This window comes from Schistosoma haematobium, chromosome 7, assembly GCF_000699445.3.
Source record: "Schistosoma haematobium chromosome 7, whole genome shotgun sequence".
Classification (NCBI taxonomy): domain Eukaryota; kingdom Metazoa; phylum Platyhelminthes; class Trematoda; order Strigeidida; family Schistosomatidae; genus Schistosoma; species Schistosoma haematobium.
The window spans coordinates 3,679,413-3,707,377 of NC_067202.1; the positions used below are offsets into that span (position 1 = coordinate 3,679,413).

General features: G+C 34.8%; 1 protein-coding gene across 2 annotated transcripts in view; it reads right to left on the reverse strand.

Moving 5' to 3' along the window:
* The window catches only part of DMXL1_1 (DmX-like protein 1), a 122,525-nt gene that overhangs the window by 59,036 nt on the left and 35,524 nt on the right, over window positions 1-27,965 (reverse strand). For both annotated transcript variants that reach the window (XM_051217826.1, XM_051217825.1), the window contains 14 exons: window positions 25,044-25,120; window positions 22,278-22,776; window positions 19,765-20,171; window positions 18,152-18,328; window positions 16,459-16,720; window positions 14,098-14,162; window positions 13,548-13,771; window positions 12,745-12,932; window positions 9,966-10,060; window positions 8,952-9,164; window positions 6,682-6,779; window positions 4,153-4,371; window positions 2,138-2,270; window positions 679-1,211 (listed from right to left, as the gene is read on the reverse strand). In XM_051217826.1, coding sequence (XP_051064253.1) covers window positions 679-1,211; window positions 2,138-2,270; window positions 4,153-4,371; window positions 6,682-6,779; window positions 8,952-9,164; window positions 9,966-10,060; window positions 12,745-12,932; window positions 13,548-13,771; window positions 14,098-14,162; window positions 16,459-16,720; window positions 18,152-18,328; window positions 19,765-20,171; window positions 22,278-22,776; window positions 25,044-25,120 — 3,190 coding nt within the window. The remainder of the gene's footprint in view (window positions 1-678; window positions 1,212-2,137; window positions 2,271-4,152; window positions 4,372-6,681; window positions 6,780-8,951; window positions 9,165-9,965; window positions 10,061-12,744; window positions 12,933-13,547; window positions 13,772-14,097; window positions 14,163-16,458; window positions 16,721-18,151; window positions 18,329-19,764; window positions 20,172-22,277; window positions 22,777-25,043; window positions 25,121-27,965) is intronic.

Genomic DNA, 27,965 nt, shown 5'->3' on the forward strand with positions numbered 1-27,965 from the left:
AGCGGTTACAAATTGGAGTGCTAGCTGAAGTGTCTGAAGGTTTTGATTTCCATCCTTGATGAGGTCATGGATGCACAATAGCTGAGATGTCTAATACTAAGAAAACAAGCAGGACAGTGTTTCTCAGTTTTCAGTCGTTATACATTTCGTGACGTAAACATGTTAGGGATGCTAGATCCCAAGAAAATCACTTGGTAAAAGTCCTGCCCTTGCACGCGGGAATCGAACCCATGAACTATGGTTTTGCGAACGAATACTTAATCTCTAAACCAATGGGTCAATGTTCAACGGTTTATAGGCATATCATATGAAAAATCTATTGGTAATGATTAGATAAGTCAGTTGGTAAGTACAGGTAGTGAAAGCTGATCGACAAGAAACTTCAATTTTGCAACTTGATCGAGAGAATTTGAACAATAGATCTCAATCAGAAGTGACCCAAAGGTCGAGTGCATTTCAATGGGGTCAATTTCTTAAGGATAGAGTGGTATATATATGAATGAGTATTTGTGCGTTTCATTTAGTAGTCCAATACACTTTCTCGCTCAAGTACTCATTTAGGGGTGTTGGTGCATCACATACCGTGTATTAGTATCAAATTTCCGACACTGCACATCACAACAGAATTAATTAAAGATGAAGTGGTCCATATATGTTTGAATAATTAAATAAACATACTTTTGTTTATTTACAGATTGCACGACAGCATCTGAAGAGAATACCGATTGACGCCTTGATTTACTTTCGATAGATTCATTAACTGACATTCTATGTAAACCAAATATAGATGATGAACCGGAAGATTCCAATGGTGGTAATTTAGTCAAAACTTCCAATGCTAATGTTGGACAACCCAATATAAAATAATGATGGGCAGTACGAAAGTATAAACGTCTTTCTAAACTTCTTACACGATATAATATAGTAGAATTGATTAGATTTGGAGCTTGTAAACGTTGATGACGTAAAACTAATGGATGTGATTGTAGATACGTGTAGAATTTGAAAACACTTGGACATACAGATGATGGTTTTGAAGTATCCCTACTAGTTATGAAGCTTTGACTACCACTAAGATATTGAGGATGTTGTGGGCTTTGATAGATTGAATCGGTTAAACTATCTCTCTTTTCAGATATTATAAAATCTTCAGAATTACTTAATATTCCAGGTCCTTCTAATAATGTTTGCAAGGCAGCTAATGGATCACCCTAAAATGTAAGTAAAAACCACATAATGTGAACATTTGTCAAAAAAAAGTTGACAAATTATAATTATTCAAACAATAGACAAGTTCTTTTCGATAGTACATTAAAGCAATATCAGATGCCAGTGATTAACAGATCTGAAATGCAATGGAACCCATTTATCGAATATAAGTATTACGTACTCCACGAACATAGCTGATACTTTAATGTGATGACCAAATAAAGACATAATGACTAAAGAGCTTGTTACTTAAGGTCCTACGATGCCAGGCAGGTTGACTGAGGAATGGTAAAACGAAAAGCAATAGCCTAATGTTTGAAGGTTGAGATGTATTACTGACTGTACTGGGATGTGATAGTAATAAAGTGCTTTCTTCAGATAACCAGGGTTTATAGTGACACTGCCTCCTAAACACCGGAAGGAAGCAGTATCGTCTTGTCTCATGTATCTCCACCACCAACAGTAAAGTCTTTAAAGTACAGAAGTAAAACATTATAAAACCTATAGCAAAATGACCGTGTTTCATGGGCTCCAAAGTCACACACCTGAGTATATATGACTACTTCAAACCCAGTTTCGTTTCCAGGTCCGTTAGAGACGAAATATCATTCTACGATATGTGGAACCGACGTCTAAACTCTAACAGTATTTGTGATTCTCTTTTTCACAATCAAATCTCTTCGTTACTTTTTACTGTTCTTTCTACGACGAATACCAACATTTTTCCTTTTGACTGTATCACTATTCTTAACGATTAATGTAGCGTACACAAAATGATCGTCTACAAACTAAAAGACGAATACACTAGAGTAACTGTTCACTGTGTTCTACTTAGAGTGTTGAATAAAGCTATTATTATTAGTATTATTTCTAATACGAAAGTTAAACAAAAGGAAACGAAATAGAAAATAAAGGCAAATTAACTAACCAATGTCCAAAACGCCATGCTTCTTAGAAATGGATCTTGATGTTTAATTATATGTTCCCTTAGAAAATCATGATATGTCGAGGATGTTGTTGTTTGTTGACCTGGAATACCTTGTGCTGATGATGTATAAAGTCTGTCAGTATTTTAAAAAAATTACAAAAATTAAAATGACAGGAAATACAAAGAGAGAAAGATTACAACAGTATTCATTGAGTAATTGAATAAAGAAGCAATGAATATAAGCTGAATTATACACAATGAACTCTTTGTTGATCAGATTTCATTGATCAATTTGTAATGTGATCAATACTCTCAGTGGCTTAACATGATGAGCACTATGTTTCAAGGTAAAGTGGTTCGAAATTAGATATCAGAAAAACCTATATAACTGAATTTCAGGTTAGCTGGGACTCGTTAGTTAGGTGTAACTGGAAATCTTGAGAGAACGGATACTCTCAATATAATTCATACTCACGTGAGTACGGCTATTTCTTTCGAGTATGAGTTTACTTAGCAGTGTGTATAAACGACCACACATGGGAGTAAACCTGATCAACAGTTAACAGTTTTGAATTATTGTCCAAAATAGAACACTATGAACGTCATTACAAAAATAAAGTAGACTAATTGCGTTATTATGATTATAAGCTTTATTCAATATTATATTATTGGTACAATATAGAATTGTCACCACAAAGTGTTTCAACAAGTTTCCTTTTCTTATTTCTTGATCGATCCTGACGGCAAATATTGAGTGATCGTCAGTTAGATGTTAGCAGTTCAGGAATCGACATCTGAATAATGTTCATTCCTCTCAATGTATATTGCAAGCAACCACAATGTTTCTGATCGTGCTTTTTTGTAAGTTGCACAATGAAAGGTCGCAAACTTTGCATAAACGCAACTGAATAGGTTATGCAAATAATAGACATAATAATGTGTTAGAAAAAAAACACAAAAACAGATAACTTGTTGAAATATCTAGATGGCAAGAACAGGTAGCCCAGATATTCAAGCAGGCCACCTTAAATTCAACATCCCTCCTTCAAAAAAAAAAAACAAATCTGACAACCCTTTCACTTGAAATTGAGAAGAAGCGATACAAAGTAAGATTATTGGCGAATTAACTATCTAAATCATCCAGTTTATTATTCGTAAGGATTTTGATAAATTCAGCAATTACTCATTTCAACGTGTTGTTCTACTGTATTCTGTTAATTATTCACTTAGTTTAGAGATTTGTACATTATGAAATTACTTTCGATCAAGTTTAATTATTTACGTGTAAATTAACAATTACTGTAAATGGGGTCTGGATATAAAGAGTTGAGGAGATAACGTTGAAGAGTAATTAAGAACATTTACCAATTGCATGCAACCTGGTGTTGATATTTTTGATTTATTTCATTTATTTAAACACATGAGCATTGATACAAAGATGCACCACATAAATTATTCGATTTGTGTGAGGGCTGGAAAACTGCACGGGCGCTCAAACCGAAGCGCGTGGTCTTCGTAGGGGGTCAGGTCACAGCTACAGCCATTGACCTAGAGGTCTGATCCATAAGGCAGTGGGGCAACGTTAGGAGACCCAGTCCCGTGATAACCGGTGACCAACAATAGGTTCCTACAACATTTGTCTCCTCAGCATCCTAGATCCCATGTGCCCCATTGGTTTGGAAATCAGAGTTTTCCAACTCCCCTGCGTGGATTACCCATATCCACCAACCTGGTTAGAGCGTTGGATATTCGCCTTTCGCACTTTAAATTTTTTAAAATCAAAAACTCTCGCCACGAGAAGGCACTGAGTGGTACTTCCTTGGTAGTGGCTGTATATGCGTGGCCATGTGAGAACGTTTCAAGAGGGAGAACGGATCCTCCCCATCCTTGGCCGTACCAGGATATTTGGGGGCAAATGAATAGCAAAACATGTTTGGTGATGGTCGGTTAATTTACAAGTTCCAGTTGAGATTACAATATACATATACATGAATATATTATCTAAATTAACGTACCTAACTAATAAAATACCCATTTGTAAATCTTTCAGAGTATCCAAACAAACACGTACTGCATCATTTAAACATCCAGCCAATAAGAATAATCCAGCCGCTTGAAGATATTTATGTTGACTTAGTAAACGGAATGCGTTTAATTTAGCTTGACGACATGCTGGTTGACCTGGTGTGAAATCGGATCGGAAGAAATTCTCCAATGTTTTATTACCAGTGGTTCTGGTAGTTTTTGTTTTTGTTTTCAAAGAAAGATTAAGTAATATGTTAGTAAATGAAAATAAAATGAAGAAAAAATTTGCAAAATTAGTTGTATAGTAATTAGGTTGTATAAATTAAATTGTATTAAATAAATAGGTCTCTCTTAATATGTACACACTTAGAGAATTAGTTTGACAAGTGTACATCACAAACGAGAAATTAGTAAGTAAAGATGGATAGTGGCTAGCAGTAGAATCCATGACGCGCGTTTTGTCCTATTTGGGACTCATGAGCTAGATGTACCTGCACCTCAGAGTTGATGTTCACTCTTTGAATATAATGCTTGTGAATTAAGACTACATCGAAATACACACAATATGTACATATGCCAATAAGAGACTGATCAATTGCAGTCCTAAACATCAATGGGAAGATTCAAACAAACAAACAATACCAAACAAATTAGTAAGTTAGTAAATTCACTTGTTGTTATTTTACTTGTATCTCCCCACTGTTATTTAGGACTGCAAAGAATTAGTATCTTTCTGGCATATGTGCATCCTGCACGGATTGCCTCGATATAGCCTCAATTCGCAAGCTTTTTAAGCTGACGAGTCCCAAATAGAATGAAACACGCGACCTGGATTTCACTGCTAAATAAGCAATTTTGAAGTTCTTCCGAAATGATTTATAAGTGACGCTTCTATTAATGAATTATTATCCAATCAATTCAGATTTATGTGATCATAGAATTTTATTTATTTTAACACATAGATACTGGTACAAGGAGGCACCAAATGCATATGCACCACACAGATCTCACTAGATATGTGTGAGGGCTGTGATACTACCCGGGTGCACAAACCGAAGTAGGTGGTTTTTTTGGGGGCCACACCCGGAGTCTTCGACCTGAAGGTTTGATCAACAAAGCAGTGGAGCATGGAGATGCATTCTCAATATAGCTGGTACGCCATTTTTCCCTGAGAGTATTGGAGGTAGTGCGCACCATTGGTTTGGAATTAGGGTTTTCCAACTCCTCTAGGTGGACTCTCCGTGTCCACCAATCCGGTTAAAGCGCCGGACATTCACTTTTCGTCCTCTCAATTTCGTAAACAACAGTAATGCCACGAGAAGGCAGTGAGTAAGACTTCCCTGGCAGAAGTTATATACGCGTGGTCATGTGAGAGCATTTGGAGAGGGAGAGCGGGCTCTCCCCACTCTCGGCTGTACCAGGGCATTTGGAGGCATAGAATAATGATCAAGAGAGATAAAGGCAATAACCAATTGTATATACAGTAAATTTCCAATTTGACTGATATCAACCAATTAAAGGTGAATTCATCGCTAAATTATTCTACAACTATAAATAATACAATAGTATGATGCCATTCATAATTCAATGGGAAATAAACAATTGAGACATAAACGATATTTCTTGATGTTAGGGATTCCTTAACATGAAATATCTTTAAAAAAACCTTAGAACAAATTAACAGTCTCCAGAACATTTCAACGGTTGAACAGTGAATAGAAAAAAAAGGGGTGGTAAGTAGCGAAAAAAGTCATATTTATGTACAGGAAGACAAAGATAACCATAGGTTAAGACAATAACCTTGATAAAGAAAATAAGTAATTATTTCATAAGAAAATTTAGATGGAGTTTTGTTCTCTGATCTAGATGGTTAGATCACAGAGCTTTAAATGGTCTTCTGAACAACATCATCAGCACAAACTTCAGATAGAACAGTTCGTACTCTACATTTGGAAACGTTGCCAAAGGGGATGTGAGGCGGGTGCAGTTCTTCAGACGCCGTTGCGGGGCTGGAAGAGGAAAGGTTAGTGTTGGTGCGGCCTTGTGAAGGGGAAAGATGTTGAATGGAGTGCTTTGGCGAGGCGGCGCTGTCCGTAACAGTCGCTGTTGACGAAAAGTTGGACGTCCGGTTGCTGGGGAACATCGGAGATAGATGACCCAGCAGGTTGAAATTGCTGCAGTAATCGCAGGCAGACTCGACATTTCGGCGAAAGGACTAAAGTTTGTGCTGATGTTGTTCAAAGTGAACAATGAAAGCTCCACGACCAAACCATGTAGCTCAGAGAACAAAACTCCACCTAAATCATCCACCTGATCTACAAATCTTCTCCTCTTTCTAATTAAGTAAATTTCCCAGAGAATTCTGATAGCATGAAATAGTTTTAACATATTGGTTACTGAAACATTTCCTCGAGGAATAAGCGAGGGCTTTCAACGATGTATTTAATTAATACGGGCGAAAAGAATGCAACGAAAATAAACATTTTTGTTTACCAAAATAACATGAGTAAAACATTTACTTGAATAATGCAGCCACCATTTTAGCTTTATGCATAGCCAGATAAAAGACAGCAGATTCCATTGGATCTTTAGTATTTTGAAATGCTGTACGAGCCATCTGTTAGAAAAAAAGATGAATAAAACGAATGAACGCATTCCAGTATATTAGGCCGCTCCTAGCTTTCTTCCAACCTAGTCGTAAATCTGACAATATAGCCTTTCAAAGTACGTGGTGGTTAGGCATTCGAAAAAAGATGTCCCAGTAACCTCAGTTAATGAAAATTCACTATTTCATCAATCGATTTGCTAACTTTATCAAGTATCTCATGCCTAACTCAGAAATTGCACACACAGTGGTTCAAAATTACACACCAGAGGTGCTTAAAAAACACTTACAATCGAATACTAGAAGCATACGATAATCTTCTATTCTTAATGGTCATGTTTCACATAGAAAGTAGAAGAGAAAGAAAAAACCAGGCAGTAAACTCGTCCATTTTTGGTAGAACGATAATTCACCTATGCTATATATGATGAAAGTTGGCAAAAGCCAATAGAGATTTCTGAATCCGTGCCGAAAATTCATCAGACACTAAACCACCAGGACTGGCGAGAATTCCAAGTAAATTAATCAATATGTCCAACTACCTTACTACTTACAAATAATTCAAACGTTAATCAAAACCAGACTTAAAATAATATCTTGCAGTCGTCGGTAGAGAAACGCTTGCCAAACATGCTTGCATCATTGCTTAAGTTGATCAGAAGACTAGATTTTGTCAGCATCTTCGTCAAGCAGAAGTATATCATATGAGAGTAAATCTTTTGGTAGTAAATGAACTCATAAAAGGTCAGGAAATGAGGGCACTACCTCTGAATAAAATATTGGAGGAAGTGGACAGCCATAAGATTGATAATTCTGATGATAGTTCTCTATAAACTTTGACTATACTAGCAATTAATTGGATATACAAGGGAATCATGCGTGGATATTTAAGGATATGCTCACAAAAACGTAGAGATCAATGATATTTCCCCGTAAAAATCAAGTCACCCGGTCAATTGGTCATAATAGAGAACGTGAAGCACACACAAAAATTAGAATACGATATTATCAACAGATTTATTCGTTAGACTAATTCCATATTTCACGTTTAAAAGAATAGAAAGAGCTGATAGAACAGTGGAAAATTATTGGATTGTAAAGAGATGAACAAAAAGGGAGTTGTGATACTCTTCAATATGTGGGAAAATAGTAGTAATTTGGTGACAATACATAGTTCGTAACAGTGTTTACCTACTTGTAAGTAGTATCGATTTCACAATCATTTGTTCGACAAATGATATGAATTTCACACTGTTGAAAGAGTTTTGCTAATTTTATATGGAATAGAATTTTTTTGAACAAATTGATGGGATTCGACGTAAATCTAAAGTTTTTCAAAATTACTAGCTGGACCTAGTTAAATAATAGCAAACAGTTGTGAAGAAACAACAAACAATACCTATACGTTTTATCCAGTTTTCAGACTGTATCTTATCACATAGTTAAAATCTGATCTAAGGATTACAGAACAATCTAATGTACTGTAAAACAAAAGCCCAATTGGTTATCTGCTAGATCAATATTATGATTTTCATAATTTAGGATTTGACAGCAGTATGCACCTATCTGTAATGCACTCATTTTAAGACCATAAAGCAGTAAGCTTATAATGATAACATGATGAACTGCAACTGATCAGTATATCTCGACATACGTACATCCTATGTATTCAAATTCAGCTGATGAGTCCCAAACAGGACGAAACGCGGGTGATAAGTTTCACCGCTATTCACCATACAAATTAGCTTATAATGATTGTGACCTAATGGTGATATATTAAGTTAATATCCGAATACAATCCCCATTTGTTGAAAGAGACTGATGAATTGCAATTCATAACGCAGCAAGAGGATTTAAATAGCCGATACAAATGAATTTAAATTCACGCCACTGCACAAACCAGTAGATATCTGAACTCAGTAGCTAAGCAGATAACACATTGGGGGTTTGAAGCGAAAAGAACTGGGTTCATTATGAACACTAATTCTGGGATGCAAGTAGATTGAGTTGAAGAATTTCAAATAGGACAGAATGTGCATCCTCGATTCCATTTCTACCCACCATCCAACTCAGTAAATATATCGCTTCGAATACCACTGTTTAAACTGATGAAATCGTAAATATGTGTTTCTACTATTGCATGCATACATAGCTGTTAACACGCAGACGATGATATATACATACTTTCTCAGCGCAGCGAATCAGAAGACTTTCACTTCGTATCCACCAACCACAACCGTATCGTTTGAAATCTGCCCAATTTAATTCTAATGAATCAGCACCGCTGACTTCACTACCGCCTAATTGATTAGAAACTATTGGTAATTGTGATAGCAGTTCTTCTTGTGAATCCGAATGATATGCCCATACTAGACTGGAATTAGTTAGGCCAGACGACTGAAATACAATATATGAGAAATAAAAGAATCGATATATACATCATCAATATGAAAGTATTCACTGTATTAATAATAATAGTAATAATAATAATAATAGTAATAGTGATAATAATAATTCTGTGGAGCTTTGAACTAGCGACATTAATGCCTATTACATTCATCAACCCTGTGAAGGTAAACCAAAAGCGGTTAGTTGGTGGACACAGAAATACTATAATGCATCATATTTTGAGTGGACTTTGTATATAATGAACGAATCTACTTTACTTATTAACCAAATACCCACTCTATATTGTCTCAATATGCATTGAGGTTTTCGCAAGAGCCTCAAAATTTGTAATAAGTGATTAAACTTTAAAAACTACTGAATCGACATAAATTCGTGATATGATATAACCATTTTCCAATATTATTCATAAGTAATTACATCATACTCGAAATGGGTGAAGTCCAGTGATCACAATTTCTTAATAGAACTCTGGAATAACCTGGTGGAATCAGCCACTAATAAGTACATGATTAACTTTAGATATTTGTGGGGATTGTTGAGTTTTGTAGTTCTTAGTAAGGCAACTTCTGAAAACCTGAACGTATTAGTTTTCAATGCTTGTCTAACTAAGATCAATATGAGATGCAAATTATGAAACACAATGATTTCCATAATATACGATAATGCATCTATAGAACAATTAGTCCCTATTAAACCAACCCTATTTGTATGAAAATCTTACTTAATATTGAAGAAAAAACCCCAGAAAGAAACGATCATCACTGTTAAAAATGAGGCGTTAAAACTTACAAGTAGTTGTGATCGACGTGCAGGTGGTAATGTTTTACTTAAATAAGAATATAATTGAACTGTTAAAAGAAATCGAAGACCACACTCATCTAAACCTTTATAAAGGAAGAAATCAACAACAATAAATTTACACTAATTATGTTCTGATAAAAAGATAGAATAGTAAAACATTTTCTTAAAGTTTACATTACGAACTGATGTTATTAAAAAACTACTGAGAAATAGGGAATAATAGACAGTTGTTTCGTCCTAGTGAATGACTCCTCAGTTGTGTGCTTTGACGAATGCATCACATAGGATTGAGCTCAGAAATCTTTTATCTTTAGGCCACTAAGTCAGGATCTAATGGTTTACATTTATAAATTTAATCAGTCCTCGATATACTGGAGACATCTTTTATCGACCTTAGTAAGTAAACTGTCTCAAGCTCGATAAGTATGAACTCCGCTAATCATGGTTTCTCATTAGAATTCCTGAGATTGTTTGCCTCTTTTAATTGAACAACTATATAAACTACGAAAAAAACCCAGTAATCTATCAAAATCAATTACACACTAAAAATACACAATAATCACGCTAACCAGATGTTATGTTGAAGAGAATGGTGAACTGAACCTGATTAATGTCCATAGCGTAATTGTAACCTATGGATTCAAGTATTTAGATAACATTGAAACCGTTGCATTCATTTTTAAAGTTTCAACGAAAATACTGATTCTTACCATTACTTTTTACTTTCGAAGTAAGCTAATTATTTATAGAGTTTACATTTTTATGTTGCTAATATTAAAGACTATAATTGTTCAATCCATAATGGTATATGTGGAACCTGAGTAGACTGTTTCTAGGTAGCGATTAGAGTAGCAAGTTTTTGGTATAGTTGAAATCTCGATGTAAACATCAACACTAGAAAGTAGTTATTAAGGTAGTTTCGTAAAGGATTCCACTGTTATTCACAATCCGACTTCATTTTCTGTGTTTATTTTTATACTATTATTGATAGTATTCATATGTTTTCAAATTATGTACAGTACAGTAAAGTACAGAAGTACTGAAACTTGGAGAATTACCACAATAATCATCAAAAAAGTACAAGTATTTACAAACAGTTTCCTACTTGATAACTTCTTGTTGTCTTAATATACAGTAGCAACTTGAACTGATGAATATATGTCCCTAGGTCCTAAGTTCCGTATAACTGATTAGCTAATGTAATATTCAGTGAACAATTAAACAATGATAACTGAGGGAACAATGTAAAGGATTGATTAAATTTGCAGGTTGCATTTTTCACAAACTGATCTCATTAGGTTTAGACTGTTAAAAATTCTGATACTAGAACGAAAACTCGATCTAGTCTTTCCGATGTTTCAATCGTACGCTCAACTAAGTATACGCTGTTTATGTTTTTATACTAGTTTTAAAACTTCTAAGGATGAAAAACTTATCTCTATATATGAGTTGATTGCTAATGTTATTATAGTTTGTAATGATAAAAATTGAATGTTTGAAGATTGAACGAACTATTTCTTTTTATACTTATGGAATATACTACTTATCGTATTTTGTTAATTTATTTACATTACAATGAGAATAATCGTGGATGATTACGTAACTTAATTGAAATACAGTAAACTAATATGCATTTTAATTAGACACGTTTAACTTAATAAGGACATCTGATCAATAGAGATGAGTTCGTTAATGGACTGAATGTAAATATATATCCAAACTTTCAATTAGATTTGGTTGCCAAGAGTAATCGGTTATTTATTTGGTTAAAATTAAACCCGCTCTCTATTAACCATATATAAGTAAAACCTAAAACTGTCAGCTAATACTGTTGGGATAGATTCTGAGAAGTGATATCTCCTTAGTGTGGGTTTTGATTCTGCTGCAGATGTTAATCGAATGCCTTGCTAGTTTTAAGGTTTCTATCAGATCTGATCCCAACAAGTCGAGTGCTGGATTCTTGGTAAGGTATACTGTTGCATTCGTTGTCACATTACCTTTAGAAACAGTGCAAAGTCGCAAATGAGAAGACAGAAGACAAGTGAAAGGAATGCTCTTCCAAATAGTGTCAATTATGGTATGAAATTCTCGGGTATTTATAGTTTTTAGTAAAAGCGAAATCATTATTACGGTCATCCAATCTGTATACAGGGGTTTTTAGCATTTGTCCAATAGGGAAGCTACATGCAGAGAATCTGGAATATTCTTTCAAAAGATAATAGGATTGAATATCTTCGGCTCTTTCTGAGCTTCTTAGAGCTTCCTCGAGTTCACCGATGGGCCATCTTTAAATTAATATGTTCTAATTTTATTTACGAAGTCGAAGATTAGAATAAAGGCTTATGGAGACCGAGTAGTATTATTGTAGTGAACAAAGACTTGTTGGGGAAAAACTAATTTATTATTCTATGTGAAATCACACAGTGCCCATGTAAAATATGGGAATCATAAATCAAATAAATCATCTGCCTATCGTCATTGAGTTGTCGTTTATCTACGCTATCATTCTTTTATTCTTGTTGTTATTCCGATCGCTCTCTGTTTCCATTCATGTTCTCTTTATTTCAATCTACTGCTGATTAGCATTCATTCCCAGTTCCTGTTACATACTACTTATAACTGTACGCGTAGGTAGCACACACCATATTACTAGCCTTAGGACTCAGAATGTGGATTGAAACTAAATAGACAAATCTTTACTTGGTAAATGAGTTGACAAACGAAATGGAATTGATAATAATAAAATAATAATATCAATATTAATAACCTTCGTTAGAATCCTGTTTGATCGATAATCGTCGTGGCAATTGATCCAGCTTCTTCTCATTAGTTGATGAATGGACTTTTGACAAGCAATCCGTAATATCGGAACGTGTCTTCGCCATTAAATCAGCTATACCCAATAAATACATTTGATCTAGTGATGATAGACCAGGTAATCGTTGAGTTGACAAACTATGTTGAAGGACAGCGGAGCATTGATTCGGTGATAAACAAAAGTTTATAATATGTGTGATGATAGGAGAATGTGAAAGGAAAGATAATTAATTAAGTAGATGATAGACATATCAGTAATTATGTAACAACATTGCTCTAAACCTTTAGACGGAAATGGATGATGTCCAGCAATGGACTCGAAGACGTGTGTTCCGTCCAATTTAGGACTCGTGAGCTGAATATATCCGTGTCCCAAACAGGATCCACATATTTTAAGAGAAAATGGTCAATTGCAGTCGCAAATATCAATGGGGAGATCCAATAGCCAATACATATAAATTAAAACTAGACATATAGATAATAATAGCGTAAAGCAACTGTTCAGTAATTATCGAACACTTTCTAGAGCATATTTGCCGGGTACCGATTCGTGCACTTGGCATCAAAATATACTCTAACTGTGATGGGTAGTGATAATACGCAGTTGCCTAGGCCGATGAAAATGTAATGCAGCTAGAGTCTGTAATTTGTCGGTCAAGAACCAAAAGTTTTAACGATTGTTCTGCCGTACCATTTACAAAATATAAGGAAACTAATTCGCGAAATTTTTTTAATGAAAGAAGAAACACTTACTGATCAGCAAGAAGACGGGCATCATCTTCGGAAAATTGTATACTGCGGGCTAATGCTGCGGGTTTCAGTGACCATATACTAAATCCATATAAATATGATGATTTGTTTGCAGATGTATTGAATGATGGATTTGAATGATGAATAGTTTTCGATGGGTTACTTCTATCTGTCACATCATAATCATCATCATCATTATTATTCGAACTGAGATTTAAATCATCATCCTAAAGAAAGACAATGAAAGAGAATGAAGTAACACGACTGTAGAAGAATTCGTCAAACGCTATATAGGCTTTTTTTAGCGCTCTCACAGTCGATAGTTTTTATTACAATAATTAAGCATATATGCTAACAATGAATGTGTAAACAATCGTATGGTGAAACGTTTTAAGCCAGAATAAAATGAATTTTATTCACTTTGGGACCGAAAATTTCCCTTTAAAATGAATAACATCATTCAAGTCAGAAAGACTGTGGATTTATGAGAGAAAAAAAGCTATCGGTAGAGGAAGAAAAAGAAGGAATTTCACCAATCAAGTGTTATACATACTTGTATTTCGAAGATGCTTGAATCGTCAGTCAATCCATGTTCATTATTCCATTCATTTATAGAATCTGGAAAGAATTAAGGGGTTGTTGTCAGAAAAAGGAGAAGGGAGGCATTATGAAAGTAAGTATTACAAACATAATATAATAGTCCTAATAGAAGAACATCACTCATTCAGTAGTTTAAATATAACATACTCGCTGTCAGATGTGACAATCCCAGATTCAATTATGATAAGATCGTGGATATAAATTAGTGAGGAGTTTTATATCGGAACAAAACAGCTATCCACTATTTTTTAATGCTCAATGATTGTTTAGTTAAAGTTAATCTGTAGTGCAAACTATCGTCTAATTTTAATTAGTAACAGAAAGGGTTTTATGGAGATTATAGTAATCTCAACAGTGGAGATCATGAGTCAATTGAAGATAGACCACTATGGAAAACCTGGAAGCACTGGACGGCCGTTTCATCCTATTAAGGCACTCCTCAGCAGTGTGCATCCACGACCCCGCCTCGCGGGATTCGAACACAGGACTTATCAGTCTCGCACCAGGCGCTTAACCAACTAAACCACTAAGCCGGCATCCAACGGTGTTAATGTCTAGCTTCAACTAATCCACGAAATTGAGTGACACATCCACCATTGTCATCAGTGAGTTACTACCTCACAACTGACCCGATTGAACTCCACTGGTCACTGCTTCTCACTAGAACTGCATGATATATATCTTGAAGCCAGTCACTAGTGAACATATGTTGATTAGCATCAGAAGGGGTTTTGTGGAGATTGAAGTAATTTTAATTAAGCAAATTTTTCCACATTTTTTTGTCTTTTCACTGTTGAAAATCTTTTTTTCATTGATTTGTTGATATTCTATTATGTCATCTTACTACCTTCTTTCCATAGGCATGTTTATATATAGAAGCTTCTCGTTTATATGATTTGATTCAGATAGAATAACCAACCTTTCATTGCGTATTTGACTATTCTTTTTGCATTGATTAATCCAGAGAATTTTGTCATATTCATTGTTTATGGTAAAATATTAAGAGTATTATTATTATTATCTATTATAGATTAAACTATTTGACCTAAATCAAATTCACATTACGGGATGACTATAGAAACAGAGGCAAAAATAGTCAAATAATAGTCCTGGGTTCGAGTCGCACGAGCGGGATCGTGGATACGTACTGTTGAGGAGTCCCACAATAGGACGAAACGGTCGTCCAGTGCTTCCAGGTTTTCAATGTTTGTCGAATATCAATCGATTTATGATCTCAATCAAAAACTTAATAATCTCCACAACCCTATACTGAAAAAAGATTTTTACACAAGTTTACAGTTGGTCATAATCAGAGGCATATAGAGTCTTCAAGGATTTTATGTCCACTGAAAGAATAAAATGCTTACCACTCATGGTCACGGTTAGAAATATCACCGCTGAGATATACTGAAATAAATGTAAGAGGATTAGTTGTACTATATAATCCCTAAAGAGTAATTTATGATCAAAAATGTTCCGTTTAAACTCGTTATGTAATCATCATTAAACTAAGTAAAAACATATTAATTTCTTAATGATGAGATTCTATAGTCATGATCAGTATGGTAAAATGAGACCATATTTTCTTCATTGATGCAGTGTTCTGGACTATCTTGATGACTCAACAGAGCTAAATGGATTAATATATTTGTTCATTGAAGTCACATTGAGTTGAGCAGATTATTTCAGTAGTGGTAAGAGAAAAAGTGTTATATTGGAAATCCAATGATGAAGTTGTACTGCTGAGTGTACTGAGATGCGGCATTAGTAAGGTATATCATACGGATAGCAAGTCTAAGACAATGATTCTGTTTTTACATATATGAAAGAGGAATAGAAAACATCAGTTCTTAGAAAAGGAAAACCTATTTTCAACAGTGTTGCAGTATAAAAAGTATTGGTTTGGGCTGTTCACAATGGAATCCGATGTTTTAACGCAAAAACATTTGTTTTGTCTGGTTGGTAAGGATTTAGACGGAATATCAAACAGAAGTATAAATATTTTTTCATTATTGACATGAATCCAGACCTTGTTGTTCAACTACATTATCGAATTATCTTTGTATCCAAGCTATTGAAATTTCGTATTGATATCAACTACATTTGCATTCTGAATATGTGATTCATTCAGTATTGACTAGTCAATGGAAGTTGGATACTTAGTTTTCTATTGTAAGCGCCCTTACCAACTTTAACACGTGCTTTCCACTCTCTTTTATGGAAGCTTGCACTAAAACAGAATTGAGCAATACATACAACATTGTTTATCACTAACTGAATGTATGATTAAAACTCACTCAATAAAACTACATACCGAAATGTTTGTTCGATTTCACATCTGCATTAACATCGGTTACTTGCAATGAATCAACAGCTAATAGGACATACAAAGGTAAAGGAGGTATTGTATGCATTTCTAAAAGATTATTTGAAGAATGAGATGTATGAGATATTGAAGACACTGGTTTAGATGTTGTATTATTTATTCTTGTTGTTGTTGTTGTCGACATTTTTGATGTCATGGTAGAGTCGAATGACTCGATAACAAAATTGGTTAGTTCTGAATTTAAATTACCCTACATAAACATATAAATATAGAAGAATACAAATTTGTAAATGAAAAGGGAATTAACTATTTTATTTAGAAAAATGAAAATAAGTAAAGATTAAAGGTTTTTACCAGAAAATATTAAATTTACAAGAGATGGTAGTTGTATAGCATATTGTGGATTCAAATCATTATCACAGGTGGAAAATGGGGAAGAAGTTCAAAACAGATGGTAAAGGTTGGAATTAGTTCATTGGCTCCAACCCGTGGATAACATGCACTCTATGGTATACATATAGGTATAGGTTCGATTTGATTACGTTGTCCGGACGCCGGATTCTCGGCAGCAGTGGGAAATGAATGGATCGCTTGCCCTCAAATCCTTTGGGTTGTAAATAGTCTATTGACCATCAGCTCCTCGAAGCTCATATCACAAACAAGTTTAGTGTTGACCCCTATCCACTGATAACGCCAAAGTTTAGAACCGTCGATCTGGTTTGCATCAGACCTAATGGGTCATCCTAGAGATAATCTAGTTAAAAATCAGGAAGAATAGATTCCGTCTCAAGAAATATTAGAAAAGGAAGATAAGGATTTAATAGTGAACAAGATGAGCTTGAATGTTATCACATATATGTGGACGGTTAGTGTTTTTTGGTTCCTCACACCTTGGAAAAATACTTCTTTCTGAGGGACCTGGATAAGAAACTGAAGAGTAGTTTAGTTTTAGCTCAGAGTTAATCGTGTCAAACGGAATGTACCATTGATCAAGGCCAATGACATTGGACTATAAAACGGATTAGCATACGCAGATTAGAAAAATAATAATAATTCTGGTTAGCAAATCTAGGACGTGGTATCGACAAACATCTCAGATGTAAAAGATATTGGATTGAGTGTTCTTGTTGACTGAGAAGCGTAATTGAAACAACCATCGGGAAACTGTTTGAGGCTGGTCACATATGGTCTTTTGGGCGGAGTTTTTGATGTTACCTCCGTACTTCAAATGCTTTACTCATGACCACAGAAATTTGTGGAGGTGAGCTATATTTAGAGGTGACACTTTGTAGCATACCAGGAAAACGCAGCAAATCGGTTGTGAAATGTAGTTGATTGAGGTGGTCTGGACATGTATTACGTATGCGCAATCATCGCCTACCTCAATGTACACAAAAGATTATTCTCAATCTTTTTCCTCATAGCGTGAGATGTTACCAAGTGGTTAAATTGTTGTTACAGACTTACATTTTGTAAAGTTATTTAACTGTTATTCCACTCTCGTATCCATAGTATTGAAAGGGTTGTTGGCTTATGTTCTATACACTACGCAATTAGTTAAACAGTCATTTCATAAAATCAGGTTAGTAAAAGTGTATTGAAGCCTAAGAAAAAAGCCTGCATCAAGCAATGGAAAAGATAAAACGAAAATAATACATTTTTTCAAAAAATATATGCGTACTTTCGTCATTCTACGATGACTATCAGACTGACTGCTTGACCGTTGGGATGAATTGCCAATAGCGGTTAAACATCTAGTTAAATGCGCTAATATCGCTTTTATACGACGTAAATGACCCAAATTCATCCATTCCAAGAGTTGACGAGGATGGAATTGAGGAAGTATTGGATTGACAATCTAACACGAGAGAAGAAGAATATATGTAAATGTAAGTCAGTAAGTAGTTACAACGAATAAGATCGATAACCACTGTTGCCCATTACCCTCAAACATCAGGGCCACAATGCTTTGTAAACATAAATTGACTCACAAAATCTCTCGTTAAACATATATATATATATATATATATATATATATATATATATATATATATATATATATATATATATATATATATATATATATATAGGTCCGCTAGGGTTCTGGATATCTATATGTTTGCGCCACGGAATCGACCTGTGCTGTTCAGATTGTAATGTTAAATTCTGGATAGTGTTCGGTTTTCCTGAAAATCAATGTAAAATTACCTTCAGACAAAAAAGTATATAATTGTCCCCAGATGCACAGGTACGACCGACTATGAGGGTAGTCCGCTATCCCTCTACAAACGCTCTCATGTGGTCGCGAGTATAAAGTCATTACCAGGAAAATCCTACTGACGGCCTTCTCGTGACAGTGGTATTGTTTGCGAAATCTATAGGGTGAAAAGTGAATGTTCGATGCTTAATACAGGTTGGTGGGTACGGCGGATCCACCTAAAGTTGAAAAATCCCGATTCTAAACCAATAGTGCACATGGACTGAACGGTCCTGAAAGAACAAGTAGAGAATAAACCTATTGTTGGTCACCGACCCCCATAGGACTGCATCACTTAACGTCACCCACAAAGGCTTACGGAGTAGCTCCCTAAGAAAACCACCTGCTATATATATATATATATATATATATATATATATATATATATATATATATATCCAGAATCCACCTAATGAGTATAAAAGCCAGTGCACAAAGTTTTATCAAGTTACTGTGTTACGATCGTTTTGAAGTTAGGGTATTTTCTGTTTATTAATACGTATACATATTGGTTGTTGTTAATACTTTAAAAGAGATTGACACTTCCCAGTTTCTCAGACTATTGAAGAATATTTCTGTTTGGAAAAAAATGTTTGAGTTTAGTAGTTTTTATACCTTATCACTGGTATCAAAGATCCATGAAGTAACTTACTTACTTGCTTACGCCCGTCACCCTTCGTGAAAAAGCAGAGGCCGCCCAAACAAGTGGTATGTTATCTTTGCTTCTGCTTATGAGTAAGCGACATCAGTATAGATGTTTGTTATCTGTAAGACATCCTTCTTACTGTCGCTATATCCCAGTACAACCTCAATCAACAATGGCAACTCCAAGGTTGGACAGAGAAGTTGTGTTGGTGTCATCATCATTTCTAACCGATTTGTTTGGTGGTAGTGTAAGATTTCCATAAAAAAAATATTTCAAACAACAGAACTCGATTAGTTTGTCACAATAACCGATTTCCTGAAGCAAATGTTACAAGTTAAACAAATCGCAAACGTAAAAACACACAAAGGGATAAAACAAAACATTAGATTACTTGAATAGCTTCGAATAATCCAAGATTCGACAAGAGTTCCAAGTCTTTCAATAATTGTTCATTTGATTTAACGTCTAATCCACTGCCGCTGGCACGATTCAAGTCAATTTGACTCATTTTTCTAGTTATTTTAAAATTGTCACTAGTGGTATCGGATGTAGTATTAGTAGTATTATTAGAAGTAGCATGTAAATTAGACAAACTAGAATGACCTGAAACAGCATGCAACATTGATCGTGAAGGTGATGACTTTAAAGGATATGGTGAATAAGCTTTAGTTAAACGTGCTACTGACATATTGGAGCTTCCAGAAACTGTAGAATCATCCACAGTGTCGGATGTTGTTGTCGTTGCTGTTGCATCGAATGACTCATTCGCACTTGATGAATTATACAATGATTTGGTATCTGAAACGTGAAAAGGTATAATAGAATGATAAGTGAGCAAATTACCAATGTAAAAATTAAACACTATTTATATCTTTATTAGTAAAGTTTTCAGAGTGATTTTAGAAAGATTTTTGAATTTCATTCAAGTGATGAACCTGATGAAGTTAGACCATTATTGTAAACCTGTAAGCACCAGACGATTATTCCATCTCAGTATGAGATTCGTAAGTAGTGCAGATCCACAATCCCTCTGTTGGAAATTGAACCGAAGACTTTCGATATAGTGCGCGAATGTTTAACCTACAGACCACTGAACCGACAACCAATGGTGTCAATATCCAACCTAAGTCAATCCATGACATTGTGTGCCCAGTGGTTAAACGTACGAGGGTCATGAGTTCCATTCCCGTCCACAGGATCGTGGAGTCACACTGTCGAGCGATCCCATATTAGGACGAGTTGGTCGCCCAGTGTTTCTAAGTTCTCAAGGGTTGTCTAACTTAGATCGATTCGTGATTTAAATGAAATTATTGTTAAGGGTTTGAGCTATACAGTTGTTTTTCTTCAGGACTAAATTTTGATCAACTTTTTTCAACATACATGCATCCTGAGAGGATTGCCTTGACATTATCATATAGTCAAGAGTTTTGGTAATGTAAGGGAAGTGGCAGTGGGATCTAGTGTTGTTGTTTCCTATTTATGAAACGTCAGTTGTATGTACATGAGTTTCAGTGTTGATGTTTTTATATGCACAAAAAATCAATACTTTTCATCCTAAAGTTTGAAGCGTTATCCACTGAGCCAGTGAGTTCAGATAGCCTCTAGGTGAGAGATACTGGTACTAGATTCAGGTCCCGATGTGAACACAAACACTGAAATGCAAGTATATCCAGTTAACAAGCGAATATAATATTACAAGTGTACTAAATTTCACTTCTAGTCACGATCTGTCAACTCTACACAATGAAATAATTTATTTGAGAGATTTGTGTAGATTAATTAAATCTAATTCATATAGTAAATTCAAACGAAACTGAAAACCCCTGAAAAAAGAGAGAGGACTGGACAGTTGTTTTGTTCTTGTTTTAAACTGTATAGTAGTGTGAGCAAATGATTCCACTAGAAAATAAACTCAAGGTTTTTAACTGTCATGGAGATTAAATTACCTAAATAGTTGACAGCGAGTAGGTTTGAGTACCACGGATAAAGGTGAAAAAGATATGCGCTACGTTAGATTCATCGAGAACTGAAAATGAAATATAAATGTTAGGATTCGCTATCGTTACGGAATACTCTGCATCTAAACTCAGCATCAATTACTCAGTGGTCCGATGCCAGACTATCTTATAATACAACTAATTTGATATCAAATTTTGCGAAGTCTCCACGAAAACTATCAATCCGAAGTTAATGATAGGCAAGAAAAAGTGAAACTTTTAAGAATTATAAAACTTAATAAATCTTATTACTAATTATATTCATGTATTCATAACAAGGTGAGTATACTAAGTAGCGCTACGTTCTATTTTGCTTTATGGTTGTGAAACATACTCCTTAAAAAATATCTGTAGGTCACTAGGATTTGATTATAAGTGTTTAGGAAGCATTTCTAGCATATTCTGATATTACCAACTGAGTAGTGTTGAGGTTAAGAACATAATACTAAGTAAAGACGTAAAATCGGTTGATGAGATTGTGAATCTTCATCTATCGAGGTGATTGGGACATACAGTGGAAAGGTCCAACAACTCCGATGTTTGCTGGTGTAGGATTAAGTTAACAACGAGCCAGAGGCTATTAAACTAAGACATCTCTTTTGCTCATTAAACCATTGAGTATCGGTACATGTAGACTTCCTGGTTGGAGTCCGCTCGACCATAGTAACCAAGTTTGTTACAGATGTAGGATGACATAGCTGAGAATCACAAACTCATTCTTTCTTCTCGAATCGTATTATATTTACTATTCTGAGAGTTTTTATTGATAATGTTATCTTGTCGTGTTTATTACTGTGATCTGACAAATTAATTCACTGAATATCTTTATCCCAGATTCAATATCAATTATAACTAAATGGCTGATAATTACAAAAGAATCTATAAAATAACAGAGTGATTAACTTACTGCTCAGTTTAGGTTTTACATGCCACTTAAATAAATTATACAAGTTATCTGATGGCCATTGACTAAACAACTGGAGTTCAGTTTTTGCACTAATTAGTAATAGACCATCACGAAGCCATGCAGCTTGTTTAATAAAACAACGATGACTACTACCACCATGCAAGGCAGTAGTTGAAGAATATCTCCAAGATTCTTGTTGTTGTGTTGGCATTGATTTCTTCTTTTCAATTGATGTAAGAGATGATAATGATAACGATGACGAAGAGTTGAAGTCAGCTGTGACTATACGAGTACAAGCGATAGGTTTCCAACCTACATACACTTCACCAATTGTAGTCATTAATGTTGGCTGACATGCATGCCCACCTCGTAGTTTATTACGACTTAATGAAAGATTTTGACAGACCGGTGCAAAAACAAATATTTCCGAATCAATAATGATTGATAGTAAATGTCCGCCATCTTCTGCATTAACCCAATCCAATTGAATAGATGATAACTAATGATTGATTAAGAAGAGAAAGATTTTAAAATAAAACAATTGCACATAAAACCGTAGAATGCGAAGATCAGTGGATTAGAGGTTAAACGTTCGCGCATGAGACCGAAAGTCCTTAGTTCGATCACCATGTGCAGAGTTGTCGACGCGCAACGACGCTGAGGCGTCCCAAACTAGAATGAAATGACTGTACTGTGCTTCCAGGTTCTCAATGGCAGTATAACATTGGTTGCTTTATGATGTCAATGAAATTCTACATGAAATAAGGGAACAAACCCTGTGCTGTAAAACAAGCTAAAACGACCTATAAAATATTGAGATCCAGACCTACTAAGCCAATTAACATATAAATATTTACGAATTACGCAATACGCTAAAACCAGGCATAGTAATTAATATTAGTATGACATAAAAAACCTTAGCCCTAACTCTCAATCTTAATTCCCAGCACTATTTCCTAACTCGATTTTAATGAGTGCGTTGTAACTTTAAAGTGGTTTGAACGCTCACCATTGGAGTGGCGATATAGCTAAGTTTTACTGCAAACGAATTAGTGTTTGTGTAAAACAAAACATTTACGTGCAAAAATCTGGTACATTAGAAGGATAGAGATGTAGGTATCATATTGTGCTCAATTGAATGTATACATATATACTAAAGAAACTTGATATAACGGTTGATTTAAAATACTCTTCTTCCCGCGGTATACTACAACACTACGATTATACATTAAAGAGATTGGAACGGATGATCCAGTTCAGAATGCCAATACACACCACTACATACTCGAATGATCCACTATACACAGACCAGATCATGTTATAACAGATACCCCCGTTCACAAACAAGAATAAATAACCAGAGTAACACTTGACAATACTTTATTCTACACAATTGCAAGCAGTTAGTCTTAGTGAGTCTGGAGTAGGAAATAAACGGAAGGGAAGAAAATCACATATTGAATTGTCAGTAAGCTGAGTGACTGTTTGTTCATTCTTAATGACCAATCACATTTACTTTCACAACCACACATCAAACCCATTTCATACTGGAGGGTTACGCTAGCAACAGGTCAGGTTATCGATTGTTTTTGTTATTACATATTATTTGGTTATTTAAAGGATAATTGCGATGACAGTTTTCTATGATGATATTTGCAGCTATTTCATTAGTTGTAACAATTTTTAGTTTGCTAAAATCGGTGTGTGCTGAAGTCCTCCGGCGGTAATTTATGGAACAAAGTAATCCATTTCCAGTTTTTTTCTTCCTTTCGGGATTATAAAGCTACCCTGAAAGTCCCGACCTCTATTTCATGTAGATATGTAGAATAATGATGATGAATTGTTGGTGAATTTCAGTTGCCGTTATATCGAGGATGCCATAGAATACCTTCGTATAAGAATAAGCTCAATCGGTTTATAGTTACCAATTAGTGTAGGCCCAAACTGAATTTAATATCAATATACAAAAAATTCAGAGTAATCTTCATAGTTCTATTGAGACTTATTACTGGGTACAAAATACGAAGTAAATACAAACGGTACCTTTAATAAACAAAATATGATTCAGTCTTATTGGGATTCATGGACAGTAAAAGACATCGGCAAATAAACCTTAGCTATTTTAATGAGGAAATAGATCTGATCTATTGATTCACCGGATCTTGTAGAGGAAGTTATACGGAGTGTAGCCAGAACTCGCTTTCAACACGGACATCAAAACACATTTCAGCATCATTAAATTAACTTCGAGAGAAAAGCGGTTAGGAGATTTACCTCTGAACATCAAATCGACTCTAATCAATTAACTGATAGACAACGTTGTGTGTAACATTGGTTCAGATGTATCCTATGCATTAAACGAAACAGCCAACTAGTGATTTCAGGCCCTTAATGGTGGCCTAATTAGGATCAGCTCATAATTTAGATTGCGAAAATTCTACAGTCTCTACAAATCCCTTTATACTAAATTGATAAAAAAATATAGGTCCTGGGTTCGAATCTCGCGTGGTGCGGGATCGTGGATGCACACTGCTGAGCAGTCCCATACTAGGACGAAACGGCCGTCCAGTGCTTCCAGGTTTTCCATGGTGGTCTAGCTTCAATTGACTCATGATTTCAATCTGTGAAAAAAATATATATCAATAGTCGATTTTTTGGAGAAAAGAAAACTATTTCACAATGAAAATCTAAGAAACAAAACAATCATTGTAATATATAATTCAGAGTAAATTTTCCACACACACACACATACAGAGAATAAATTACCTTATCAATATTATTTTGAAAAGGACAATATTCCGATGTTAATTCAATGGTATCTTCTAAGATCCATTCGCATCCACCTAGAAATATCAAATAGATAAATAACATTGAAAAGGAATTCTTTATCAAGTTGTTCAGTGAGTATTCATAGACAAAATGGGACAATAGTGACATGATTATAGACCAGTCGAAATTGATATAGTTTATATTAACAGAGAGAAGTTATGAAAAGTACTTTTCTTTTTCATTGTTCTATTCAATACAAAGATAGTAGGATATGTGATATAACAAAGTAAGAAAATAATATATTAAATTGTCTGTATTCTTATTTCAGAAGAACTACACTAGACATGAAAAGGATGGATAGCAACTGGAAAGGATTGTCCAGGACAGAGTTGGATGGAGAATGCTGGCAGGCGGCCTATGCTCTTCCATGAGGGGTGATGTGTGTGCGAGAATGATAATGATTGGTTGTCTGCTTAGTTAGACATGTAGATAGTCTGACAGGTGTCAGATGAGTTATATATCCCCCTTTCTTTATTATTATTACGACCCACTTATCATTGATTGTTCATTGTTGTTGGATTGTGTCGGGTTTTTGGTGTGGAAATATATTTACGTTGTGGTCAGGCTAATCACGTGTTCTTGATCTGAGTTGTGTTGAAGTCCTGTAGAATAGACACTGGGAGGGAATCTAGTGTAGATATTCGTCTAAGGTAAATTAACGTCCCATACATGTAAACGTGGAAACCCAACCGTTATAACATTAAACGAAGTAAAACCGAGCGTTGTAACAAAGGGTAACACGAGTAAGTAAGCAATTAAGTACAGTTATATACAATGACTATTTCATGGATTAAGTTATGTTGATCATGTTGCCTAGAAAGACAGTAAAAGCTTCACGATTAAACCACCATCCACGTCAATGAACACAACACCTACAAAATCCTCATATTGAACTAAAATTATTTTCTGTCATTACAAAATCATATGCGCGTAACATGCTTTTCACTGTTTGAAAACAAGAAAACTTTGTCAATAAGAAAGCTTCCACAAAAGAATAGGTAATATTTCTTCTAAGAATCCCCACATCATTATGTTCTTCCAACAAGTGTTAGAGATTGACCACTGATTAACTGTTAAAAACAGATTGGAAAATATCTGAGAAATGTTGGAAACGAATGGTACAAGTAATGATTAATACATAAACATCAACAAGTCAAAGACAACCAGAAGAAAATACTCGAAGGAATAATTACACTAGAGCATCTAACAATCTTAACAATTGTAATCAAAAATAGAAAAGAAACGAATTTAGAGAAACATTAATCGAAATTTCCAAAACCCCAAATAGAAGAAGAGATAAACATAGTTGTGTAGTGAACATATCAAATCATTGTTAATTCACAACGAAAGGATAACTTATTCAAAATGAATTGAATTATAATAATATAAGAAATGCTTCAAAACTGAAATTCTTTATAATACTGATATTATCGGATCATGAACGATGATGATAGGTATCAATGCTAAGATTTGACTAGATAGTTTCAAATAAATTGAGTATTGAGTAGAAAGTTAATAATAAATATCGTTTATTTGTTATATTCTAATGAGTAGGATAAATTGTATTTCTGATGTTTCGTAATTTAATATAAGTGTTATAATTTGTGCCCTATGCCCCTATCAATATACATGACGTAATGATACTGTCAATTACAGAACAGTGAATTATCGACCGGACCAATGACGTATAAAAACACGCACGAGCAAACTAGAGTCCTTATCGGTCTTGCTTCCTGCCTAGCCCAGCCAGTTAGGTCCAGAACACCAATCTCAACCTCCACCATATGAATCATGTATTTCAAACATGCTTACTTTATATACAAACCAAACAGATCACATCGTACCATAAAATAGGAAACAATATTTGTACAAGATTTAGCCAAAAGTGGCTGTGAATGTGGGAGATAGTAATTAAACACGAAACCCGGGTCCAGGGTTTCCTGTTGACTACCTCCAACCACCATCTAATCTCAATACATAGTGCCCGCAGTGTCGAGTCACCTAGACTGGTGGCCACATTGCAACATGATCGATAGCATTCGATCTGCACTAATAGGGACTAGACAAGCATGAGATTGATCACCACCCAGTGATCAATCAATTGTGATTACATCTCAGTCCTACAGGAGGTTAGTCACGGCTCGGATAGCTCAGTGGTAACGTCTCTGACTGTGAAGCTGGGTGACACGAGATCGAATCCGCCAGGGAGCACCAGTTCCCTCAAGATTACAGGTACACCTTGCTGACGAGTGCCAAGTAGCACGAAACCCGGGTCCAGGGTTTCCTGTTGACTACCTCCAACCACCATCTAATCTCAATTAATAGACAGGGCATAATTCAAGAATGGTAAATCGTATAATAATAGTTCATAGGTTAAAATAAAGCTTATGATAAGAGGAACACGAATATGAATAGTTTAGTCATTTAACAATTATACGATAAAAATATACGCATATTATTGGATCAGAAGTAGATCCCAACAGTTACCATTTACTATTCTCATTGGGATATAACAATGAGCCAGTTCTTCAGAGTAAATAAATAAACCAGAACTTGTGTTCATTTATTTACTCTGAAGAAGTGGCTTACAATAAGTTACAAAACGTCAGAAGTACAATTTTCCCCTACTCATTGGAATATAACAAATAAAACATATTTATCATTAAAGCTGAATGAGTTCAGACAAGATACAAGTTGTTGTAAAAGTAGATCCGATTACATTAAATGTCTTGATAGTACATATATAAGATGAAAAAAAAATATAAGTGAGTATATGCTGTTTGACATGGATATTTGATAGATCTATTATAACTGGATGTGTACGAGAAGAGCTAAAACCTTCACAAATGTTCTACATGA